This window comes from Puntigrus tetrazona, unplaced genomic scaffold, assembly GCF_018831695.1.
Source record: "Puntigrus tetrazona isolate hp1 unplaced genomic scaffold, ASM1883169v1 S000000001, whole genome shotgun sequence".
Classification (NCBI taxonomy): Eukaryota; Metazoa; Chordata; class Actinopteri; order Cypriniformes; family Cyprinidae; genus Puntigrus; species Puntigrus tetrazona.
Window position 1 is genome coordinate 2,062,614 of NW_025047681.1, and position 24,535 is coordinate 2,087,148.

Genomic DNA, 24,535 nt, shown 5'->3' on the forward strand with positions numbered 1-24,535 from the left:
TTTGCCACAAACTTTATATCAGCTATTTGTTTATAATGAGACAACGTTTACTTTGTGTGTAGTTTTGCAGTGCAATCTCACAGAAATGTTCTGATCCAACGTGTTAAATGGTGCATTTGCGACTAGTTTTGCCTCAACATGCTTGTGTCCCCGACAATTACATCATCACTGAAAAACCCTAATCACAGCTCTCAAAAGAGACACTGATCGACATCCTAGCCCTATCTATACCCTCCAAACACGAGGAAGGAGCGTTCACTGAGCACGAAATGGACACTTCCCAGTCGCATCATGTTGGATTGTGAACAAATACAAAAATAGTTTGGGCTACTATAAAAAAATAACACACACGGGTCAAATTATAAACAAACTATAAGTATGGGAATGTTTTGAATTCGGGTATGCCTGATCTGTCAAAAACAGAGACCCCTAGAGGACACTTTGCCTTCCTACAAAATGAAACTTTTTGAAGGAGATAAAGCAAATAGATCTAGAGTAAAGTGAGGTTAAATGTTGTTCAGTGTAGGCATTTATCACTGGCACTGACATGACCAATAAAATACTTTGCTTTTTACACTTTTTACACTTTATATTTTATATTCTACACTTTACTTAGCACACTTCTTTTTTATACATATATATAAATAGAAAACAAAATTTAAATATTTTTTTAATACTTTATATTTTGATGCTGGACGGTTGTAAAGAACATTTCACTGCATGTCACACATTTCACTATTGATATAACGGTGCACGAGGTGGTGGACGAAGGCCATCTGAAGGAACTGCATGCTGCATCAGGAAATGACATGGGCGGACAGACAGTAGATGGGAACGTCATCTCATTTCTAAAAGATATATTCTCTGAGAAAATATTCAATGAATTTGAGACAGAACACCCCACCGAACTACTCAAACTGAAGTGTGAAATTGCTAATTTAAAATCATTTGACACAGATGTGACAATCTGGTGCCCATTAAACTTGAAAGAAATTGCTAGTAAACACCAGAGCATCGAAAGCTATTTTAAAGGTGTCTCTGGAGTAAAATGGGAAGACGGTTTAATCATGATTGAAGAACAACAGTTGAGAAGGTTTTTTGAGAACAGTCTCAGGGCAATTGAAGCCAAAATTAAAGAGATTTTAAAAACACGGAGCTGAACATTGAGAATATCCTCCAACTAGTAGCATGTACTCAAAGTCCAACTCTGCTACAATTTATGCAGAAGAACTTTGGCTCGAGATACAAAATTCTCTGCCGGATGCACCCCAGGTAGCAATATTAAAGGGAGCAATCGTGATACGGCAAAACCTACAGTGGTGAAATCACGCATCAGTACTCTAACATACGGGTTTTGCACATTTTCACCCTTTAATGAATCCGTTCACAAAGGCAAGAGCAAATATGTAAACAGCCTAGGACAGGAGTACTGCGACGTTATCTTTGAAAAGCTTGTTAGCAAAGGAGAGTCGGTCCTCTGCAACGAGCTTAGAGTATTCAACAAGGCGTTCCAGTATCCCCAAACAAACAGCAATGAGGTTCGGATTTTACAGTACCGAAAGACAGACCGTGGCATATGGATGAGTGGGGGTGGTTTGCCAGATAGTAACAAAGACATGAGTCGTGAGGTCAGGTTAGAAGTACAGTTCGGTTCTACTGAAATGACGGCGACTGCAACTGATGTGGAATCAGCGGAAACTACATCAGCCCACTTCGACTTCATGAGCAAGTAGTTTGCATCTTTTGACTAAAGATAACTCAACACAGCTCTAGCAGGTACAATGCATATCAGGGCGCATTCATAATTCGTATGCATGTATATTTTGGTCATAGCACCATTAATTGATAGATGTAACCATGCTGTTCATCATACCGCTAGCGTGATTAGCTGCAGCCTCAAAACGAGCATAAAAGTTATTTAGCCTCGTCTGCCAGAGAAGCATCCGCACTCTCACTCTGGAGGTTGGCGTTTTATAGTCCATGATGTTTCTCAGTCCTGCCACAGGCTCCTAGAGTCACAGTGTTGAAACTGTGACTCTAGTTTAAATCCCATAACGTTGTATGCACGCAGCCTTGTATTCGGTCATATCCCGGTGACTATCCCTGTGTTATAGGCTGCGGATTGTTTTGTCTACCCTCTTTTTCCTTCTGGTTGGGAAACGTCTTGATGACGGTTTTCTCTACCGTGTCACCCGCTAGTTTCCGATGAACCCCACCACCGCTTCCGTGAACACGTTGACGCCCTCGGAGCTACACCTGAACATGGCCCAGTCTGCGTCATCAAAAGCGTCCTGCAGAGCGGCCACCGAATGGTCAGACCAGCGTGACACCTGCCTATGTACCGGGCTTCCTGTTTCAGCCTCTGTTTGTAAACAGGCACAAGGAAGATGGCGGCATGGTCCGATTTACAAACGGTGGGCATAATTTTGCCTTGTAGCTCTCTATGAAAGGTGTGTAGCAGTGGTCCAGTGTCCTTTCGCCTCTGGTGGGGCAGGTGATGTGCTGGTGGAAGTTCGGCAGTGCGCTTGAGGTTTGCACTGTTAAAATCCCCAGCACAATGAGTGCGGCGCCCGGTGCTGTGTCTGGTGTGTTGTGAGGTGACCGTGTAAGTCCCATATTGCAGTGTCCGTGTCCGCTTGAGGTGGAATATAAACGGCACTGACTATGACCGAGCTGAATTCCCGTGGAAGATAGAAAGGGCGACATTTGATGGTCAGAAGTTCCAGGTTTGGTGTGCAGGAGCGTGAGAGAGGAACAACGCGCTTGCGCTGTCGCACCAGCGGTTGTTCACCATCAGACACACTCCACCTCCCTTGTCTTCCCCGACTCCATTGTTTTGTCCATGCAATAAACAGAGAAAAAACTTCGCCGGTTGTATGGCGTGGTCCGGTACCACTGGGTTCAAGGCACTCAGACACTGTGGCACTCAGACAACGTGGATTCTGAACGCCATTGCCCAGCATTCACTTGGCGAGCCTCTGCTCTCTACCCAATAATATGAATGAACTACTTCTGCTCACCCGTACTAACAGGGATTTTTTCAAACTCTTTGCTGCTTTGTGTTTCAGGGAAACCTGGCTAAATGACGCCATTCCAGACATCGCATTAAGTCTGTGGGGCTTTCAGCTGTTTAGAGCAGAATTAATGAGGAAATAGTGCAGTGGCGGGATGTGCTTTACATCAATGAAAATTGGTATACCGATGTAACTGTGTTAAAGAAGGCGTGTTGTGCCAAAGTAGAAGCACTCTTCATTAATTGTAAGCCTTTCTACTCACACAGAAGTTTTGTTAGTTTATTCTGGTTTGTGTGTTTACATTTCTCCACAAGTGCACGTGAGCCTGGCTTTACAAAAACTCACGATCTGATTACAGAGTAATCAGACTCCTTTTAAATCATTCTCGGGGACTTTAATAAAGCCAATCTCTCAAAATTCAGACAGCATGTTACTTGTCCAACCAGAGACAGTAATATACTGGATCACTGCTACACCGTATGAAAGAATGCATATAACTCTGTCCAACGAGCTGCCTTGAGACTTTCTGATCACTATTTGGTCCATCTCATACCGACCTACAGGCAAAAGCTGAAATCAGCTAAACCTGTACTTAGTCCAATCAGTTAGAAGCAAATTTGTAAATCCCACTCTGCTTCGTTAGTCCATGTTTTTAGAGTACTGTTTTTAAAGCTGCTGTCACAGATCTGGATGAGCTCACAGAAACGGTAACAGGCCAAGTACACACTAGAAAAGGACATCAGAGTGGCAAAGAGGAATATTCAAAAAGTCTTCGCACTCAGTTCTCCTCTAGTGACACAGCTTCTGTGTGGAAACGTCTGAAAGACATCACCAATTACAAGACACCATCCCCAGAACTCTGGCAAATCAATAACTGGCAGACGACTTGAACAAGTTCTACTGCAGGTTTGAAAAGACACCATTCTCACCTCCTGCAATCCCCCTTCTCCCCCACACCTTCCCTTCAACTCAGCGAAAATGACGTGTGCCAGGTCTTCAGAAAAAACAAAAGAAGAAAGGTACCAGGGCCAGACAGTTTGACTCCAGCCCGTCTGAAAACCTATGCTGACCAACTGGCCCCCATCTTCACACAGATCTTCACACAGATCACTGGAGCTGTGTGTAGTGCCTTCATGCTTTAAACGCTCCACCATCATCCCCATCCCAAAGAAACCCAAAATTACTGGACTTAATGATTTCAGACCTATTGCTCTAACGTCTGTGGTCATAAAATCATTTGAAAAATTGGTCTTGGGTTATCTGAAGGATTTTACTGGACCCCCTGCAGTTTGCCTACAGAGCAAACAGGTCAGTGGGTGATGCAGTCAATATGGGACTGCATTATGTTCTGCAATAACTAGACAGACCAGGGACTCATGTGAGGATCCTGTTTGTGGACTTCAGCTTGGCCTTCAACACCATTATCCCAAACCTCCTCCACGCCAAATTAACCCAGCTCTCTGTGCCCACCTCTGTCTGCTAGTGGATCAGCAGCTTCCTGACAGACAGAAAGCAGTTAGTGAGGCTGGGAAAATTTTCACCCAGCACCCGCACAACCAGCACTGGAGCCCCTCAGGGTTGTGTCCTCTCCCACTGCTCTTCTCCTCTACACCAATGACTGCACCTCTGTCAAACTCCTTAAGTTTATGGGACGACAGTCTTCGGCCTCATACAGGACCATGATGAGTCTGCTTACAGACAGGAAGTTAAAGAGTTGGCTCACTGGTGCAGTTTAAACAATATAGAACTCAACACACTCAAAACAGTGGAGATGATAGTGGACTTCAGGAGGAATCACGCTGCACTCCCTCCACTCACCATCATGGACAGCACTGTGGAGTCATTCAGGTTCCTGGGCACCATCATCTCCCGGGACCTGAAGTGGGACACTCACGTTGACTCAGAGATTGTGCTTTCTTCATCAGCTGAGGAAGTTCAACCTGCCACAGGAACTGCGAAAACAGTTCTACTCCGTAATCATTGAATCCATTCTCAGCAAATCTCTGTAACTGTCTGGTTCAGCTCAGCTACCAATTCTGACCTCAAAAGACTACAGAGGGTAGTCAAAACTGCTGAGAGAATCATTGGTAATACCCTCTCCACTTTCCAGGAACTGTATTTATCCAAAATGACCAAAAGGGAAAATCACCTGAATCCCTCACATCCAGCGCACTCCATTTTTGAGCTGTTGCCATCTGGTCGACGCTACAGAGGACGGAGTACCAGGACAACCAGACACAGGAAGAGTTTCTTCCCCAAGCAGTCCATGTCATGAACACTTGACAACACTATTATACATTATTTAACATATAGACTTATTCACACTTCAAATTTACACATAACACTGTACAAAAACATTATATACTATAGACATTCAAGTATAAGGAGGAATTTTGTATTTTTGCCATTTTGTACATTTTATATATTTGTATATTATTCCTTTTATTATCTGTGTTGTCTTGTCATCCTGTTGTACTTTAGAGCTTCTGTCACTAAAACAAATTCCTTGTCTGTGTAAACACACCAGGCAATAAAGTTGATTCTGATAAACAGGTAAGTAGTAATTGTCTTATGTTAAATTCTGATAAAACGGAAGCACTGTTTATTGAACCAAAAATACCTTTACAGATCATTTACAGTGGGTCCTTTGTTCATTCTTTGATAATCAAAATTCCAACCTTGATCTTAAAAACATTGACAAGTCAATAAATAAGCCATATTCTGGCATAAACAACTGCATTTTGGAGGCCTGAAGCAGCAAACCTTTGAAAATGGAATTTGAACAAATGTAAACTACAGATGTGGAAATGCTTACGTCACATAGCATTTCTCTAAAACAATGATACTGGCATTGTCTAACCCATTTTGACCGTGTTTTTCCTTTGCATCTTTGAAAGGTTTCACATGCATAGTATACTGTTATTGTGTAAATGTACAGAGAGTTTTAGAGCTCTGGGGTATAAAAAAAAAAAGCGTTTTCAAATGCATGTTGTAAACATCTCAAACTAACAGCAACTGTTACAACTGTTTAAAGGAACAGTAACACACTTCACTTGAAACAAGTGCATAAAGCTTTTATTTATATAATTACAGCCTGTGTGACTTGATTTTACTCAACACCTCAGTTAGTCTAACAATTTTACATCTTTAGACTGGCAACCTATTAAGTTGCCAAACATACTTATTACAAAATGTTAGAATCTAGTAGGATTGCCAACCAATACCAAATCATAAAAAAAAAATTCATATGAAAGCCAAACAATCTGTCTCATATACACGGGCATATGCTGTATGACCACCTAGACCATATAGATAGCAAAATATTGAAAAATTAATCATTAATTTTTGATTTGAGGATGTGGTCTTTAAGACCATGCAGAATGCATTTTCACCATTCACTTTTAATTTCGGTCTTGACCGCTGTGTCACCTTTGTCCTGCATGTTTACCACACAGGGCTCCTCCTCTTTAAGAAGTTGGACCTGCAGCTTATTATCTGGCAAGTTACCAGTCTTTAAGGAACAGCATCGGTTACACTGGCCCTTCTTTGGACGGCAAAGACCCAGGTTCTGCTGCTTAAATTCTTCTGTGAACACCTGTCTTGAGAAGGGTCTCAGCATCTTTTCCTCAGCAGCACTAAGGTACACTTTATACAGTCCAGACATGGACTGAAATCCTGGCTCCAGGTACTGTTTGGTTCCGATGACCTGCAGTTGCAGGAAGTCACCTTAGGGAGTTCCTGCAGAAAACTCCTCATGAACTCACGATCCTCACATCTGATGCGCGATGCTGCGTTCTGCTGTGTATTCCCTGTGTCTTGGACCCAGCTAAGCGCAGACCATTCCCCTAATCCAAGCGTTGACAAAAAGAAACTTTTACACACCCTTCTTCTCTGTCCATCAACTTTTAAAAAGTAAACAAGAGTAGATAACCTCCTGGAATTGTCACGCCCTCTTTTCCTCTGCACTGGGACCACATCCACCAAACCACGAACATACATTTTTTTCTCCTCCCAGTTCATGTTCTCCCAAAAACATTTAAAAATGTTCTCCCTGTCTGCTTCTCCAATTGCGCTGCACTGATGCTTGGAGGACTTTACGCATCCAGCGGACTGACATCTTGGTCCCATCACCCGGGGCTCCATGTTCACTTCTTCGTTCCCTCTCATCCCAACATACGTTTGTCCCATCATTCTTCTCCTTTTATTAACACACTTCTGCCAACTGCGTCCATTTTTTCTTTTCCTTCCTCCAACTGTATAATCCTCAGAGTCATCACAGGAATCTCAACAAAAAAAAATACGACAAATAAAAACAGCATATTTGTAAATGGCGTGCTACTGCTGTAAAATGTGTCCATTTATCTATTCGTCACCAGTTAACCAACATTGGTAAAATCACACAGTCTAACCGTTTAACACAGAGTTGGCAACCATCTAGAGATCGCTGCTTACCTCTAGCTTCAAGATTACGATTCATTTTTATTATGGTTAAATATTCACAATACCCACATAGGTAGATAAAAGGTAATAGAAATGATTAATGAAACAATAGCCTAAATTAAGGCAAGGTGATACTTTGATTCGAGCAGATTAAACGGTCCATTTCTTTCCGATTTTGCCTCAAACTTTATATTGATCATTTACTGAACTCTTCATATTGTTCTATCGAGGAAAATTAAATCGCGATAATTATCGTTATCGAATCATCGACCAGCCCTAGCCTAAATTGACAAAATATGGAGATAAGGTGGGGATAATAGAGAGCTTTTTAGGTTGTAGGGGAAAATAAAGGGACATTGTAAATGTTGTCCAAACACCTTTTGTTTAAATTTAGATGATTAAAGCCACATTGCAACATTTTCGTGCAGTTTAAACCGTTTAAGCATTAACGACAGGAAAGCCCCTTATACTTGAGAACGTTTTAGAATTAGGCGTTTCTTGGAGGTTATCATAAATTGAAGAACGACCATGTGACTTTTACATAAGCCACGTGACCTGTAAAAGACGTTTCTATTGCAGTTTTGTGAGTTTGTTTACTCGGGTTAAGAATTACACTGTTAGCAATAGCAGACAGACGATTAACAATAGCTTACTCGAAACTAAATTATCATCAGTATTTTGGGGCAAATAACCACAAAATCGCAAAAATTCTAGCATAACCACAAATTAACCATGGTTTTGCTATAGTTTAACCATGAAATGCGTGTATTTTGCCTTGAAATATAGGCAATTTAAGTCGTTTTAACGAGTAGTTTTGTTAAATCTATAGTTTTTTTAAGTCATAGGATAGAACACCACCACATTAAATATCATGCTACTGCAAAACAGAATAAGAGATGGTGGAGAAAGTTCTGTTCATAACAGATTGAGGGACAATGAACAAGAAAACTAGTGGAAAGTGAAATATAATGGAACGTGAAGAGACTGAAAATGGAGATGAAGGCGCAGTTCGATACCTTTCTTTAGTTTTTGCTAATGAACACAATGTTTTGTAATGTGTCCATATGATTAAGCGTGAGTATCTGTATTTTTACTGTCTTTTCAATATTGTAAGGCGTTTAACGTCGCCAACTCACACTGTTGTGCTATAAATTAATGGTCATGTTGTTGTTGTTTTTTTAAATTCCAAGTGAAAATATTGTTTAATGCTAGACAATATCAATAACATTCAATTGTGAAAAATATGATTGGTTTCCATAGAGGTTTAGAGATTTTAATGAAGCTCAAACGATTGAGTTCAGCTTTCAGGATGAAAACCAACCTGTTTGTTCCTCAGGATCTTCTCGCTTCAGGCTGAACACCTCTTGGATCTTTATATCTTCACTCTCCTCTTTAATAAATGCCATCTTTATAAAGCGCCCCGTGGATCTCGGCTGCTTCAGCCAGGTTTTCTGTGTCTGCTAGATCTGTTTAAGGTAAGAATAATTGATAGAAAGGAAAATAATTCCAACGTAAATCTCTGTGTGAGTCTCGGCCAGATTTTTACCTCTGTAGAGTCAAGGTAATAGTTAATGGTCTTTAACAAACAAAACTAACCACACAAAAGGGTAACTAAGTGTTTGTGTTACATATTTGGTATTTAATGGTTTATAGGTTATATTTAATAGTTTGTACTTTCACGAAACTTAAGTTCGTTAGTAAAAGCTGTTAATAGGCGCGTGTTTGTTTCGTTCACGCGATTCGAATCACTGAATCACTTCACGCGTCAATTGAATCAAATGCTTTGCGGTTTTAAAATGCTTGTTTTATCACGACTGAACCCGTGTTTGCTACAAACTAGTTTAGGGTTTAGTGAACGCACCGTGTTTGTTATAATCACGTGAGGACACGCTTTACTCAGAAAGAATAAGAAATGCTGGGCGAAACACTGCAACGTTACAAACGAACGATTTGTAAAAAAAAAAAAAACTATAATATTTAAACACTTTAAAATCACCAACCTCTCTTCAGACGAATCACAGGCGCAGGAGCGCGGCGCGGCCTTCTATGACGTCAGATCGCCACGTCAAAATAAAAGTCTTGTGCTCGCTGAAGAAATTCATATACAGAAAAACGAACAGTCTGTTAAACCAGTGCAAAATAAATACATAAAAAAACAGAAATCAATTGCATTGAATTAATTATATTAAATCAACTTGATTATCCTTTGCAAAAAATAATATATGTAGTATACATTGTGTGTTAAATAATAACATTATATATTACATATTTCGTGATCCTGTTAAATAAGAAGTTTTTCTCTGTGGCTAAAAACTAAATATGAATAATTTTGCATTGAATTAACGTTGTTTAATAAATTACTGAATATAACGTGTAGCACAATCAATGCTTATTCAAAAAACATCTTAGATCTTTAAACTGAAAGAACACAAATGTAATGTCGGGTTGTGTAAAATTATGGAATGAATGTTTTGGAAAGTTTGTAGTTATTCTGCCTTCACGTGATATTAGAATTAGCATAAATATTACATGAATGGCAGCTCAAGTAATATTTACAACCAGGAATATTGTAGATAACACCTAGGTGGTGTGAAACCAATTTTCTTCAAGATTTACCTCAGGGCAATGACCCAGAAAGTCATAAGACAGGATATCGTTGATGAACATCCTGAACGTCTGATGGCCGCCACTTTTCACAGAGAGACAGGTGAATTGTGTTGAGTTGAGTTATTGTGCAGTTCTATTCAAAGATATGAGCAAACTCAGCATATGACCAGTTTGTCATTTTGTGTGAAAAGAAAATGTTTCAACATCCTGAATGATGTTTTAAGCTTTAAGAGACCCTGCCATATTTGTTAAATTAGCAAATCAGCAAAGAGTTCACCAGGCTTGTTCAAAGCACCCGAGCAAGTTGTTTCAGAAGGCCTAGATGGTCATCTCTCAAAGCTGATCCAGTTCCAGAAATGACAATGCAAGAGCGCCTGGATAAGGATGCCAGTCCGTTTATTTTCAAGCAGTCTTTCTCTCCCCAAAAGGACAATTCTTTGATCAGTTATCCACTTAATGTTCGTCCAAACCTCTGCACAAACCTGTTTTCTTCAATAGTTTGTAAAACTAGTCAGTAGTAACATACATTTTCAGACAATGACTTCAGAGTAAGTGTCTGAATATGACAGACAAAATCTACATGTTACTTTTTAAAGACCTCTGAATCAATAAGATTATATGCTGAAAACAGACATTTACGTGTTCGTTTACAATATGGGTTTAATTGTATTAGCTTCTACATAAGTATCAAACAGCATTTTCATGTCAAATGTTTCTGAGCAGTTTTCAAGAACCATTGCAAATTCTTCATGTACACTTGTTCCTGCAGTGAAAATATCCGATAATTGGCTATATTGTGTGAATAAGTCTATACAAGTGGCCATTAGATACTTGCGATAGAATAAATGATCTATATTTAAGAATGGACATCAACCTGCAAGGTTACTGACTGAATGTCCAGCAATCTGTCCTTTTAAGTCTGCTAATCCTTTCTTTTCTAATTACATGCTATTTACACTAAGTGCAAAAATAATGGCTGAAAATAACAGCATTATGTTTTTTTTCAATTAAACAAGTGTGCTTTTGTCAGTGGTCACACTTTTTCATGTTTCATGACACCTTGATTGTTCCTCTTCCTTTAGTCACCTTAGGAGCAGCTTCTTGTTCAGGTGTTTTCTCTCTGTCCTCAAACTTCACATTGTGCAGAAAGTCTTCATGCGTTTCTGAAGAACCTTGTTTCAGGAGAAGACTATGAGCAGCGCTGGCTAGTAACTGATTACATGTACAGAAATCTATATCACGTCATAAACATCCAACAAATAAACGTTCTTGAATATGACATCCGAACTGACTTGCTCTTAACCTCATTAGACCCCGTGTCCTCATAGGAGGACATTATATTTCAGTGAATTTAGAGACTATACAAACCACAGTTTTAGGATACTGGAATAACGGAATCTGCTTTAGAGCCAAGTAAAGCAGGCTAATTTTCATCAAAAATTTGAACGAAGCAAAACACTTCACGGGTTCAGACTCCGCTGTTTACGTGGTTAATTGGACCCAAAGGTACCCTAACACTCTCCAGAGTGAAGGCCCACGTGCTGCTCTTAGGCTGCCTCTTTTTTAAACGCCTTAGCTTTAACCCCACTTAAGCCATCCGCCAGCTTCTTGTCAGAATGAGACCTCCAGCAAGGTGTTTCAGATCAGCGTTGTAGTTAAACTCTTTTCGTACTGAGATCGTGAAAGGTCTTTCTCCGAGTGTGGACTCTGGCATGGATGTTAAGAGTATTCTTTTATGTCTGAACCTCTTCTCGCACAGAGCGCAGGAGAAAGGTTTCTCGCTGTTGTGGATTCTCATGTGGACCTTGAGGCTTCCTTTCAAAAAAGCACTGAGTGAAACTCTTTCCGCACTCTTGGCAGGTGAAAGGTTTCTCTCGGTGTGGATTCTCACGTTGTCCGTGAGACTTCTTTTTTCAGTGAAACCGACTCGCACTGTGGGCAGCTGAAAGGCTTCTCTCGGTGCTGAATTTACGTGACTTTAAGGTTTTCTTGATGCGTGATTTTTCTTTCCGCACCGGTTCACAGAAAAGGCTTTCCGTCCGATGTGAGTTACCAGGTGCCGTTTTAAGTTCTTTCATGTCTTCAAACCCACTGCACACAGATGACACCGATAAACGGCTCTCTCTTAAATGAATCTGGCGTGCTTACTAGATAGGGCAATTACGAATAAATGAATCTATTTTTACACTGACATCACGCTAACGGTTTCTGACCAGTGTGACTTCTCATGTGACTCTTAATCCTTTCTTTTCGTTTCAAGGTTATTTAGAGTTAAGTGCAAAAATGAGGGCTTCCTCGGCGTGAGACTCATGTGAAGTAAAAGGTTTCTTCGTGTGCAAAGTGGTTTAAACACCGACATGTTTCGCCAACGCTTGATTCTCTCGGTGTGAATTCTTTAGTGGATCTTGAGCACTGCTCTTCCGTGCAAAGCTCTTTCCACACTGCTGGCAAATTAAGTCTGCGCGTTTCTGAAGATCGCTTGTTGCAGGAGAAGCCTCCTCGGCTGCGAACTAAAAGATTTACATGTACAGAAATCTATTTCATTCACATCTTCATTCTGCTCTTAAAGCGCCAACAAGTCTAAGGCAAACAAAGGAAGATACAACACTTTTAAAGCATCAAACCCGTGCAGAAATAAACATGACAATGGCCACTGATTCAACATGACTACAAAAATTTATCGGATATCCGAGTTTCTGCCAGAATAAAGTAGCATCTATAATGAAATGCTAGTCGAACGTAGCCTTTATCACTGCTTGAAATATTATGAAATATGTTGCATGAATCTAAACTCACTTCATAACGTCAGTCGAGTGTTTGAGATGAGAAGTAGAAACGTGTTATTAAATGTTGCCTATTTTTCACATCCTCAATGCAACTGATCAATCTGATTTCATTTAAATTTTAAACATAGCAAACTTTATTAGATAGTAAAACAAAGGCAGAATAATGTATAACTCAAGTTACTGCTCTTTTAGTTAATATTACTGCTCTGATGTTGTACTGTATTCTGCCTTGGTTGTATTATTATTAAGTATTTTTATGGTTACGCGACCTCTACATCTCAATAATCAAATAAAACCACTTAAATTGTGGCTTTTCAAAAAACAGTTGGCACTGTAATCAAGTCAAATGAGTGACTTCGGCTTGAAGAACGAAAACCAACCTATTTGTGTCTCGGTACGTTCCCGTTTGAGACTGAACACTTCTTCAATCCTGAAGTCTTCGCTCTCCTCTTTAATAAATGCCATCTTTAAAAAGTCACATGGATCTCAGCTGCTTCACCAGGAATTTGTTCAACCTGTCACGATTAAAACGGGACAAAACGTATAAACCAACTTCATCTCATCTCAGTCACCTCCTTAGTTCAGACGTCAGTACTCGTGACAAGATGGATTCCTTTTTTTGAATTTAAAACTGAATACGCAAATGACATCTTAATGATTTTAGTGTGGATTCATTAAAGGGAAACATATCGTTTTTAAGACAAATTTAAAGTTGTTTTTTTTAAATATTAACATAATATTGGAAGATAACACCAGTGAGAAATTGTGAAAAATGCATTTTACAAAACAGAGCATCGAACCACATGTATACTAAATTAACAATTTAATCCATTTTTATTACAGGGTTGTTTTTTTTTTTAATGAATGGTTTTATTCCATTACAATAAATAGGTCAAGTTGGCTGTGACCAGGGTAGGAAAAAACAACGAATAAACCTATTTTCAGAGAAAGAGTGACGGTAGTGAAAACTCTCTCATTCACGGGACTCACTTTGACAGTTTATTATAATATGATTCATCAGAAGACTTTCTCTAATAAACAACGCACATTAACGTCAGATAAAATGCTACAGTCTTACATTAGATCAACATTAAACCAGATGTCGCTGAAAAACAGCCCGTGCTGCTGGCGTTGGTTTTAAAACCTGAAAAGTAAAAAAAACACAGACCTTTATTCAGCCGATGCGCGGCGCGTCCGTATGACGCCACCGCACCAAAATAAAAGTCCGGCCCAAACGCTAACATGTCAAAAGATTTAGCATTAAAAATTCGTTGTAATGGCCGTAAACATCTGTAATCAAATCCAGAAACACTAAAATAGCAATAAAAATAAACAAGGCCACAGATTTTAAAAAACTCAAACAAATGCAAAAATAAATAGGTAATTATGTATTTTTGCATTTGTTTGTTTTTGGGCTGATAATGTGTTTTTTCTGTTAAAGCGCACAGCATTAAATTCTGATACAGTTCCAATATTACAGACATAGTGTTTCTTTTATCAGGTATTGCATTATTTAATAAGATGACATTGTTTTTGTTAACTTCATAAAATATTTAATACCTGCGTGTAATTAAAGCATTTATTAATATTTTCTCCAAATTATTTTTGTTTTTGCTCTCAGGAGGCTTATGTTGCCCTGAGCAGGAGCTGGTTGCATAGTGGGTTTTTTTTGTTCTTGATCACAAGGTGGCGATACACCCAAACAAAGGCAAATTGTCAAATTTCATTATTTTCGTTGAGCTATGCTTTCACTATCATCGTTCAGCGTCTGTGTCCCTAAATCACAGGATGCGCCGACGACCCGAGTTTAACGTGTTTACACGGCACAATTTAGTTTGGCTTACAGAAAGCTTCATTCTACCCCTTTCGAAACCGACACTGAAACAACCTTTAACCACACAGCAAGTGCACACTACTAGTCATCTTGTATATTAACAAAAGGTTAACAGTATGTTTTATACAAAATAAAAAAAAACATGCATAATGATAAGTGAAGAATGTCTGCAAAGCAAAACAGAAAGAAAAGAAACCAGCGTAGCAGTCACGCCAGACTCGTGAATGCTTTCCATAAATAACCTGTGGGTGAATAAAGCACCATCACACCACGCCTGAAATGCAAAGATACCTGTATACACAACTATTCAACTGTAATCACGCCATTTTGGCAATGCAAATATGTAAATACCGCACGCACTTCCCAATCTTTTAAATCACATGACAAACCAAACTGATATCGTGGCTAAGGGGAAATTCCAAAGCATAAAACGTCATCTTCTCATACCGATATAACGTAACTACCTTGAGACTCTTCACAGATGACTCGAGAAGAGCTTCGCTGTAACAACTCAAACAATAAGAAGTAAAGTCAAATGGTGTAAGTATTATAAATAAGTCTGCTTATGTTTGTAAGTTTAGCAGAGGATTCATTTTCTTTTTAAACCACAGACAGACTTGCTAAACAATATCAAGGCTAAAGTTCTGAAAATGGAAGTATCAGGGAAACTGCTGATATCACGACTGCTTTCTCTGCATAAGAACGGGAAATGGGGGAAAGACGACGTTATAAAGTTGTTTAAAGCCCTTGTCAAGGAATTTAATGGAAAAAAAGACGATTTTCACACATGGATGATGAGAATGCTTTATCGAATGGAGATTCACAAAATAAAAGTGTCAGATTTGACTTTACAAAACGATGAAAAGATTGTGGATCGTGTTGAGGACAAAATTAACGAAACGGTCAACACTAAAGACAAAACGCTGGACGAGATCATAGAGGAAATTGAAGAACAAGCAGTTATTGATGAACAAACTATGGCAGAGGTGAAGGATATAGTGTCTTCTGTCTCTGATTGTCTTTCAGCTTCTTCAGCACCGCATCTAGGAGGAATAAAGGAGATTCTGTTTAAGCTCTGCAAATCTGCAGAAAAGACAATCGGAAAGAAACCTCGCCTGACTCAGATGGTGAGCTGGTGCATTCTAGTTCTTTCTAAATCGAGTCGACTGGTTCAGGTCGGAACAGGAGAAGGAAAGTCGTGTATCGTTGCAATGTTTGCAGCATATCAGGCATTGATAAAAAACACCCCGGATATCATCTCCAGTTCTCCTGTACTTGCTGAGAGAGATGCTGAAGAATGGTTTGCATTTTATAAGAGACTTGGAATCTCTGTTGGCGTCAACACTAATAAATCAGAAGATAAAGAGCTGAAGAAGTGCTATGAATCTCAAGTTGTTTATGGTACCACTGAAAGTTTTGAGGGTGATTTTCTGAGACAGCGCTTCCACAGAAGAGATGTGAGACCTAACAGAAAGTTTCAGTGCGTTATAGTGGATGAGGTGGACTCGCTAATGCTGGACAAAGGTCTTGAAGTGGTTTACTTGAATAGTAATATGCCAATCATGGAATCTCTCAATGGATTACTGGCTGAAATTTGGTTAATTGTACATCAGCTGAAGCGTTTTGACAATGGAGAGATTTTAGGACCCACTCGGCTCTTCTCTCAGGTGCTGTCTGAAATCATTTGTGAAAATGAAAATATTGATCAACTCCGTATTGAGCAGAATTCTACAGATGCAGCAAAAGAACTAGATAATGCAAGTGTCGCCCAAACTCAGGCATTCCTCACCATGTTTGTGGGGAAATGTCCTGAGTATTTCTTTCAACTTTACCAGGAAGGGCCTGATGGGAATTTGGAGAAACTAAAGGAGATCAGTCACAAAGGCACAAGTAAGAAACAAGAAATATCAGTTTTTCTCCTTGGTGATGGAAAATGTCGTTTAGTGTACTCTGAGGAGGACACTCTCGTTAATTCACTGGAAAAATTAATTAAAAGGTGTTTTCAGTTTGAATCAATGGGGGAACAGACTGATTCTCATATCCCAGGCCTTCAAGATCTCATTAATGGCAAATTACAAACTTGGATTGAAAATGCTCTGCAAGCCACCAAAATGACTCTGGGGCATGAATACGTCCTTCATGGAGATGGAGTCTCTCCTGTTGATTATCAATGCACTGGTGTTGTACAAAACAACATGAAATGGGGGGAAGGACTTCAGCAGTTCCTGGAGATGAAACACCAAACTAAACTGTCCAACATGAGTCTAATCACAAACTTCATGTCTAATGTGGGTTTATTTAAGAAATACCCAAACAAGATCTATGGGATCACGGGAACTTTGGGTGAACAAACAGAGCTTGACATGCTGAAGAAACTCTACGATGGCATTGAAACCTGTAAGATTCCCTCCTTTAGACGAAGGAAACTTTATGAGTTGGAGGGCTTGGTGATAGCTGAAGAAAAAGAGTGGGTCAGTACCGTCTGTAATGTTGTTAAACATCAAGTGACCTCCACAGTTTATCGAGGTCCACGAGCAGCTCTTATAATTTGCGAAACGATCAATCGTGCAAAAACATTTTACAAGACTCTTGCTGGCACCATTTCAAAAGATAACCTAAAACTATATGTAAATAACAACATGAATAACTCTACAATAATAAATAAAACCATCCAAATGGGGGACGTCATCATTGCAACTAATCTAGCAGGTCGAGGTACAGACCTGAAGGTTTGTGAACGTGTAAATGAAGCTGGAGGACTATTTGTGGTGCAAACCTTCTTACCTCTGAACGTCCGTGTTGAACAGCAAGCATTTGGACGAACGGCTCGTCAAGGAAGTCCAGGATCTGCTCAGCTCATCATGTGCACCAGTCATTTCTCTGACGTAGTCAAACTAGTGATGAGCCTCAACACATCTCTTTATAGTTTGCACATCGATCTAAACCGTATTGCAACTATGCTGATGTCACGTCTTGCGAGTATATTGATGCCGAGTGAATGCACAGAGGTTTTATTTGAGGATGCAGTTAATCGCTACCTGAAAAATATCAACTCTCAAACTCACGATGCAATGATCTCCGCTCTCACATGTCTATTAATGAAATCATTTCCAAGTATGGAAAGCCATCTTGAGAAGGCAAAAGCAGCCAGAAATATTCTGGTGAACATCAGACTCTCAAGGTTTCTTGAAAAAGACATTCCGAAAATCACAAATGAGGAAGAGCTTTTTTCTGTCTACCTTGATGTTTTGGATGGAATTTACGAAGACGACGTTTTCTCAGATCAGCGTGATGTAATAGTGCCGTCTCTTCATGAGTGCTGGGGTTTGTGGCTCCTGATGCACTCCAGTGAGGAAAAGCCCATTGAGATGAAGAAGGAACAGCTGATGAGGGACTTGTTGAGAGCAAAGCAGACATTTTTGACTAAACAGTCTCCATCCTCCATGGTCTACTATTACATTAGATCTGGAAACAATCTCCGTGAGAAGGGACGCCTTACCGAAAGCATTGAGATGTACACCAAAGCTTTGGAGGATGGTACATCTGGAGAGGTTATTCCTCTCTATAACCGTGCACTGGCCACTATCAAAAGAAAAGACACTGGTTATATCACTCAAGCACTGGCTGATCTGGAGAAGGCTGAAAAGAAAATAGATTTGTACACGTCACATCTGCAGCAGATCCTGACTTTTATTAAATTATCGAGTCAGGATCCAACAGAAAAAGGTAGCGATTTACTCACCACTCAGTTCCAAGCAAAGTGTGTGATCGTAGACCTACTGAAGATAAACATCCAAGACGCTGTGAAGAAGTTAATGACAGCCGAAAGCAGAGGAAGAAATGTAAGCCTGACTGAAAAACACACAATTTTTCTTGCAGTAGACTTTATTGTCTTTCCGCTGAGACTTATGAAAGAGCTGCCAATGGAATTAATGCATATTAAGTCATTGGGTCTTGACACCATTTTTACTTTGGACACCCTATTTTCTTTAAGCGGCTTTTTGTCAAAGATCTTAAAATAGGTTTTGTACGCGCAAAAATCATGAAACTGTATTTTAAAAATCCAACGTACAGAAAATTTGTATCTATCTATGGAGAAGGTTTAGCTGTAGGGGGTTAGAAAAACAGTTTTTATGGAGAAAACGGAGGAGCTTACTATGAAGAATCCCCTTAAATAACATCTTGTACTTGGTTTAGGGTTAAAATTAAGTTTTTTTTCATTCCATTAAAAACTAAGCTTTTTATGTATATAACATTTATGGCAAATAAATGCACATTTTAAGTGAACATACTTAAAATGTAAGTGTAATTAATTTTGTGGAAATTAAGGAAATCAAAACCTGTATTTTTGTTTTTCGTTCTATTAAAAAAGAAAAAAAAAATGAATAAATTAATTATATACATGTATAGAAAAAATACTTTTATTTCAGAGCTATATCCCTTTAAAACAATCAAACAATCAATCAGATTTGTTTTGGTTGATACACCACATTTATACTCATGATGAAGACATGACCACAAACAATAAACTTGAATCTGAATTGAATATAACTTGTTCTTCATTTGTTCTAGTGTTTCCATTTCCATGGTTCTATTTCTCTAAAAGAACATTTTATTTACAATACACCATGTGTGACTATATTTTTGTGGAGTTGTCACAGCAAAGCTCTTTTTGATTTATCTCAAGTCTCTTAAATCTTGATAAGAACACGTAGTCTCTCATTCTTTGGAATTTCCATTAACATTAACAGTCACGCGATTTTAAAAAAATATTGAATTGTATACAACTTTCATTGTACCAACCAACAGCAAACTGTGTTCACATGCATTTCATTTCCTGATTATAATCAGCATAGTCTTTTACTTTCAGATTAGTATTGGTAAGTACTGAAAATATCTAATGGTGTGACCAATTGTTTATTGTACTTGTGCCCACAGGTTTCTTTGTGTATAAGCTGCAGAGCTTATATTCTTAGCAGAGTAGCGCCACCTTATGGTTATTACTTTGATTTGATTTGATTTTTTTGCAGGATTGTCGTAAAATAGCCCTAAGACTGTATGGTTAATTTGATACTTATTAATTAAAATTTAAATGTCATTGTTATAACGAAATGTGCCCAATGTTAATTTAATAATTTTATGCAGCATTGTCCTGAAAAAATAAGTGCATTTTTGATTTTATAAACCTCTGAATGCACACGCGAGACCTCACACTTGATCAGTGTAGAAATGATTTCACAGTGAAACGAGATCAAACGTGACTAAAGAAGAAAAACAAATAGAGAACAATCATTTTGTCAGCTTATTATTTATCATTTAGCTTCTTAATCAATGTTGTGTTGAAACCGATGCCTATCCAGTGTCGCCAGCTAGTACCTTCCCAATTTTTCTAGATATTTCTATATTAGGTACCCAAATGTCAAAAGTCACCAGTATACGCTAATAAAAAAAAAAGTATAATATAAATGAACAATTTTTAAATCAGTAAACTATTTTATTATTATTGAACAGTTAGCAAATAGCAGCTAACTTAACTGACGCAACGCTTTGGGTTTTCTCTTTTCGTGTAATTTAAATGTTAAATGTGTGGCTTTTTTTTAATCATTTGAGTCAAAAGTTGCCAAATAATAGTTTTTAACATCACTAAATATGTTGCTAGGTGCTTTTGGAGGAAAAAGTGTAGTTTGAAAAGTTTCCGATTTTAGCGACGAAATTGCTAAGCCTACCGGAGTGGAGTTCCTGGTTTCTGATTGTGGAGATACGCAGCTAACAGCAAGTCACGATTCTGTGAAACTAGCATTGTCGCTGTTGATCTGGAGGGTAGTAACTAACAGTACATACACCTGCTTCCAGATTCTTTGGAAGAATTTACATTAAAACATGTTTTTTTTTAAGCAGTGCTATTTCATGCTATAGCTTAATTCACCGTTGTATTCTTGTAGTTCTATTTGTACACGCCAATATTCATGACAGGCGTTATATTTGTGGTCTGTATCGGTTTTATTTTCCCCGTGTTCCTGCATCCTGTTTCTTAACGCCCATATTTGGTAGTTCCTGTTTTAGTAGGTTCCATTTGTCTCAGCTGTGTTCCATTAATTATCCTCGATTACTCCTCACCTGTTTTTGTTCTCCCTGATTGTGTCATGTGTTTATAAGCCCTGTGTTTTACATCGGTTTCTTTTTGTTTTGCATTGATGTTTTGGCATTAGAGATTTGAAGTTTGATTAAAAACTATCATTTTAATTTGTTTCACTGCAACCATGAACTGTAACAATGCCACAGCAATTTCCAAATGATGTCAAAAAGCTTCCGTTTTGTGAAAATGTGCAATCACAAGCTTTAATATTTACATATTAATTTATACTTGTTGGAGCAAAATCTAAATCCAAAAATTCAGAATTTAAAACCAGCTCAAAAGTGAGTTTATATCAATCAATCAATCAAGCATTTTTATTTATATAGCGCTTTTAACAACACAGGTTGCATCAAAGCACTGTACAGTATAATGTAGAAGAGTACAATAACAGGGATGTATAATGACGAGAGTGACCAATTTCTTATTAAATGCAGAGACGGTCTCTGTAGTCAATTTAACGATGGTCACTAGAAGTTAAGTGTCCCCAACCAAGCAAGCCAGAGGCGACAGCGGCAAGGAAACAAAACCCCATCCATACAGAATGGAGAAAAAAAAACCTTGGGAGAAACCAGACTCAGTTGGGGTCAGTTCTCCTCTGACCGGACGCCCAGCACTTAACTTCCAGTTCAATTTTAAACACAGCTGTGTCAGATAGTGTAAATGACTTAGTGTGTGTGTGTGTGTGTGTGTGTGTGTGTGTTCATCAGGATCTGGTGATTGGTCCACGGGGCGCATCTAGTTGTTCTGGTCTCTGATGAACATAATCTCTGTGTGCTGATCCACCATCTAGTCTGGATACAAACTGTGAAAACAGATTGAGAAAGAAACAGGACTAATATTAGCGTAGATGCCATTCTTTTTACGATGTCACAAGTACATCATATTGTAGGAGTAGTGTTCCCGGTTCCAGCAAATCTAAGTAATGCAGCCTAAAAATCCTTTAACGGATTTGAATAATAAAAAGTGTGTTGGTGTGTTATGTGTAGGCTAAATTAAAAAGATGTGTCTTTAATCTAGATTTAAACTGGCAGAGTGTGTCTGCTTCCCGAACAGAGTTAGGGAGATTGTTCCAGAGCATATGTCCATCTCATAGTCCAAAGCACTGACTGTAAGATGTACTGTAATAATGACAACATATATAAATGCTCTGGACTGGTCTGCTAATAATAAAATGTAAGGGTCCCCCTTTTCCTGCAGAACGGAATCCAGAGGCCCGGGTCGAAGGTCAATGCGTGTTCGATCTTTTCTTTGCGTCTCATTAAAAATCACTAATATTTATTAATCTTTTGTATTTCCAATTATAGTACTGGCCTTACACATACATTTATCTGACTCCAATCCTTCGTGATTTTACTTCTATTTATTAAAATGTAATTGCTGATCCCTCTAGTTGTGATTAGGAAATATTATAGTTAATTAATGATCCAAATTTTGTTTCGACTTATCGTTCGTTAGGAGTCTGGGTCGCTTAGAGACCTTGTTTGGTCAGAACAGACTCACGACACATCTGGGCTAGTCCAGGTCTTAGTTAGAGGCTACCCCGTAGATCGCTTACCTTAATGCAGCCATCTCCTCGATAGACTCAAAAAGACAAATTTTTCATGCGTTCCCTAAGTAATAGCATGCTAAGCCAGTTTGGTGGACAGAAGTCAAGATCTCCAGACAGCTCCATCCATCGATCGTTGATCTGACTCACAATTGATCTGCCAACAATGCGGAAAACATCAGAAGTCACTAACCTACTAGAAAAGTTATTTCAGACAATATTATAAGTTAACCAAGATGAACATTTATTTTGCCAGGCAAGAACAGTTTCCAAATTGGTATAATTGATAAACATTTGCACAACTGATCAGCAGTACAAAAATAACACAAAACAAAATAAAACCAACTTAAAAGGTCAGTATACCTGGTCTTTAAAAAGTACATAGTGTAGTGTATGAGGACACACACCACACTACGGGCCGATCTGGCTACAGAATCACTCCTTGTTGTGTTTTGTCACTTTCCTTATATACTCAGACCAGACAAAGAGATCCCAAATGTAGTTGTATAAACCTTTTGGTGTTTAGGTTCACCTGCTCCAGTGTCACACCTGGCTGGAACACATTCAGAGACCCAAAAGGAGGACACACCTCCTCCTCAACAGAACACAGTTCTACCAAGTTTTTAATCTTTTGCATAATATAAGTGATTACTGTGAAATTGAGACCAATTTACCAATCACACTGAGACCTTTCAAATGAGACCAAACATGAGAGTGAAGAACAATAGGTTCATAAGACACATGACATATAATGCCTTATTCTTAATGAACTTTAAACTAACTCTTTTGGGCAGAAGGAGGGGAAGCAGGAAGAGCAGAGGTGAAGAGGGTGTCATAAACACAACAGGGGGAGGTGGGGTGTTTACTCTCTTTTTGAAGTCCTTTTGTTCCTTTGGATATCCCTTCTCAGATCAGTCTTAATGCATATACAGGTTTTGATTCACCTCCTTACAAAGTAAAATTTAAAAAAAAGTTTAAGGAGTATCTACCTGAATTTATTTTAGAGAAAAATGTAAATATGCAGTAGCCTGTTTCTATTTCTGGAAAATAAATGAAAAATTGTATCTATTAATTAGAGATGCTTTTGATTATTAAAATTGGAACCATTAAAATAGAATCTACAAAAGTAATAGACATAATTAATACAAATAATTAAACAGACTTTTTTATTAATACAATTAATTTAATTTAACCAATTAAAACAAAGTACAGAAAAATGTAATTTAAACTTTTTTTTGTGGTAAATAAAATAGATGTAAGTAAACTATAGTCTTTAAAATGACATAAAATGCACAAATAGCATTGACACAACAATAATTAATAAAACAAAAGCAAGAAATCATATGGTTTTATTGAACAAAACTCTAAAAATACATAATGTGTTAAAGACTTTGCCTAATGTACATCACACATTACAACAAAGGCCTACAGGAGGAGCCAGCAGCTTTACTGCTTGATCTAATACTTCTAATATTAATAATGCTTTATTTAATATTATACAAGCATCATTTAATTCAAATGTCTCCTCAATCTGTAATGTAGATGAAGAGAGTCAAGCATAGGAAGAAACACAGAAGACCAGTATCAGTACATTGATTTTATGATGTATTCAAATGAAACACATTCGGATTTTATCTGTAAAACACATTTGAGTTGTTCATTATACTTTGTTTCATGTTGTCACATGACCTGCATTTACCATGGTAAACACTCAAACTCAGAGTTATCAGAAGTACATTGTTTTTGTGTTATATTTCAATAAAAAACATTCTGAATTTACATTATAACTAACATTTAGGTTATTCATCATATGTTGTTCATTTCATGTCGTCTCATGATCCAGGTTCATGTTCAAGAATCAAACGGCGTTATGAAGATGAAGAGAGTCAAGAATAGGAAGAAACACAGAAGACCAGTATCAGAAGTACATAGATGGTGTATTCAAGTAAGAAACACGTTCTGATTTTACATTGAAATAAATATGTGAATTACTGAACATACCTTGTTCATTTCATGTTGTCAGATGACCTACGTTTACCGTGGTGAAGACTCATACAGCATTATGTAGATGAAGGGAGTCAAGAATAGGAAGAAACACAGAAGACCAGTATCAAAAGTGCTTTATGGTGTTTTCAAATAAAAAACATGCTCTGATTTTATATTACGTACATT

General features: G+C 38.2%; 2 protein-coding genes and 1 pseudogene across 2 annotated transcripts; 2 read left to right on the top strand and 1 right to left on the bottom strand.

Annotated features, from left to right (window-relative positions):
- The first annotated feature begins 269 nt into the window (after positions 1–269).
- Positions 270–1,733, top strand: LOC122331471 (annotated as a pseudogene).
- Positions 1,734–6,626: 4,893 nt separating this feature from the next.
- On the bottom strand, positions 6,627–9,496 carry LOC122331472. The gene is made up of 3 exons (XM_043228919.1): positions 9,455–9,496; positions 8,776–8,920; positions 6,627–7,297 (listed from the first exon to the last, which is right to left on the bottom strand). Exons 2-3 carry the CDS (start codon positions 8,858–8,860, stop codon positions 6,627–6,629), a joined length of 756 nt encoding a protein of 251 aa, XP_043084854.1. The 5' UTR covers positions 8,861–8,920; positions 9,455–9,496.
- A 5,721-nt stretch (positions 9,497–15,217) lies between these two features.
- LOC122331715 (protein translocase subunit SecA-like) lies at positions 15,218–18,749 on the top strand. Its single transcript, XM_043229219.1, has 2 exons — positions 15,218–15,221; positions 15,293–18,749. The coding sequence occupies exon 2, from the start codon at positions 15,332–15,334 to the stop codon at positions 18,701–18,703; it is 3,372 nt and encodes a 1,123-aa protein (XP_043085154.1). The 5' UTR covers positions 15,218–15,221; positions 15,293–15,331; the 3' UTR covers positions 18,704–18,749.
- The last annotated feature ends 5,786 nt before the right edge of the window (positions 18,750–24,535 follow it).

Excerpts from the sequence above, each read along its gene's own strand:
- LOC122331472 (XM_043228919.1), bottom strand. The coding sequence starts at position 8,860 with ATGGCATTTATTAAAGAGGAGAGTGAAGATATAAAGATCCAAGAGGTG. Across the intron at positions 7,298-8,775 it reads AGATCCTGAGGAACAAACAG|ATTCCTGTGATGACTCTGAG; the intron begins GTTGGTTTTCAT and ends TTTTTTGTTGAG.
- LOC122331715 (XM_043229219.1), top strand. The coding sequence starts at position 15,332 with ATGGAAGTATCAGGGAAACTGCTGATATCACGACTGCTTTCTCTGCAT.